The sequence below is a fragment of the Herpailurus yagouaroundi genome, unplaced genomic scaffold, assembly GCF_014898765.1.
Source record: "Herpailurus yagouaroundi ecotype Mexico unplaced genomic scaffold, PumYag 54669, whole genome shotgun sequence".
NCBI classification, from domain to species: domain Eukaryota; kingdom Metazoa; phylum Chordata; class Mammalia; order Carnivora; family Felidae; genus Herpailurus; species Herpailurus yagouaroundi.
This window is the reverse complement of record NW_024413805.1, coordinates 6,334-7,550: the sequence shown is the minus strand read 5'-3', so window position 1 is coordinate 7,550 and position 1,217 is coordinate 6,334. Positions and strand designations below refer to the sequence as shown.

The 1,217-nt window shown below is 43.1% G+C and overlaps 1 protein-coding gene across 1 annotated transcript; it reads right to left on the bottom strand.

Annotated features, from left to right (window-relative positions):
- Positions 1–3: 3 nt before the first annotated feature.
- LOC121024081 (olfactory receptor 2AG1-like) lies at positions 4–732 on the bottom strand (the record flags this gene model as incomplete). The annotated part of the gene is made up of 1 exon (XM_040466397.1): positions 4–732. A coding segment is annotated over exon 1 (729 nt), but the record flags the coding sequence as incomplete, so codon positions are not given.
- Positions 733–1,217: the final 485 nt, after the last annotated feature.

The window sequence follows — 1,217 nt, the reverse complement described above, 5'->3', positions numbered from 1 at the left end:
AGTCAGGTGAGAAGAGCATGTGATGAAGACTTTCTTCCTTCCCTTACCCGAGGACACATGAAGGACAGCAATTAGGACAAATGTATAAGAGGCAAGGATAGCAGCAAGGGTAGGCATGAGAAAGATCACACCTGTCACATATACCATGTGCTCATATATGGAGGTATCTGCACAGGCCAATTTCAACAAGGGTGGGATCTCACAGAGTAGGTGCCTGATTTTCCGAGACATACAGAAAGGAAAGTGCATAGTATATGAAGTGAGTATCACAGCATTCAGGAATGCCAGGACCCAAGGTGTGGCTATTGTGAGCCAGCATATCCTTGGCCTCATGCGGACCATGTAGTGCAAAGGATGAAAAATAGCCACATACCTGTCATAGGCCATGAACGCCAGTAGTAAGTCCTCTGCACCTCCTGAAGTGAGAACTACTAACATCTGAAAGGTGCAGCCTTCAAAGGAGATGGTGTTCTTCCCATGCAGATAATCCACAAGCATTTTGGGAGTAACTGCAGATGCAAACATCAAGTCCATGAGAGATAGCTGGCTAAGTAGGTTAGGCACATGGAGCCAGGAATCCATTATAATGACCAAGAGCAGCAGGCCATTGCTGGTCAGGGCCAATATGTACAGGACAGCGATTGTTGCAAAAAGCAGTTTGGGAACCCCACTGTCATTCAGAATCTCCGCTAATGTGAAGTCATTTCCTAAGGTGGAGTTCCAGAGCTCCATTCTGTGGTTTCTTTACTTGTCTGAAATTACACAAGATCTAGGTAAAGTAGTTCTGATGTGATATCTGGAGACTCCTTGGCTTTATAATATTATAGCCTTTGATCAGCAAGATTCGTTGTTCAATTTATCATATTGTATTATACTTTTTCATTCATGAATTAACTCACCAAATATGTACCGATAACATGTTGCAAAAGAGCACATTTCTTCCCTACTTCTGATGTTTCCTTCATTGTTATGGGAGTCCCGTTGTGCAATAATTCTGGGCTCGTCTCTGCCTTCTACTTCTACTCTGCCATTTACTTTTTCTGAAAAATGTGGAGCAACTTAATGGGAAAGATTAAAGGGAAAATCTGGGCACATGCTAACCAGCCTCCTTTTCAGGAGATACAGGGTCTTTGAGAGGGCTAATATGTATTTCCCTCTCTCCCACCCAGGTTTTGAACCAATTGAGAAAGAAGATATTTGTGCAGGCCAAAGTGTCA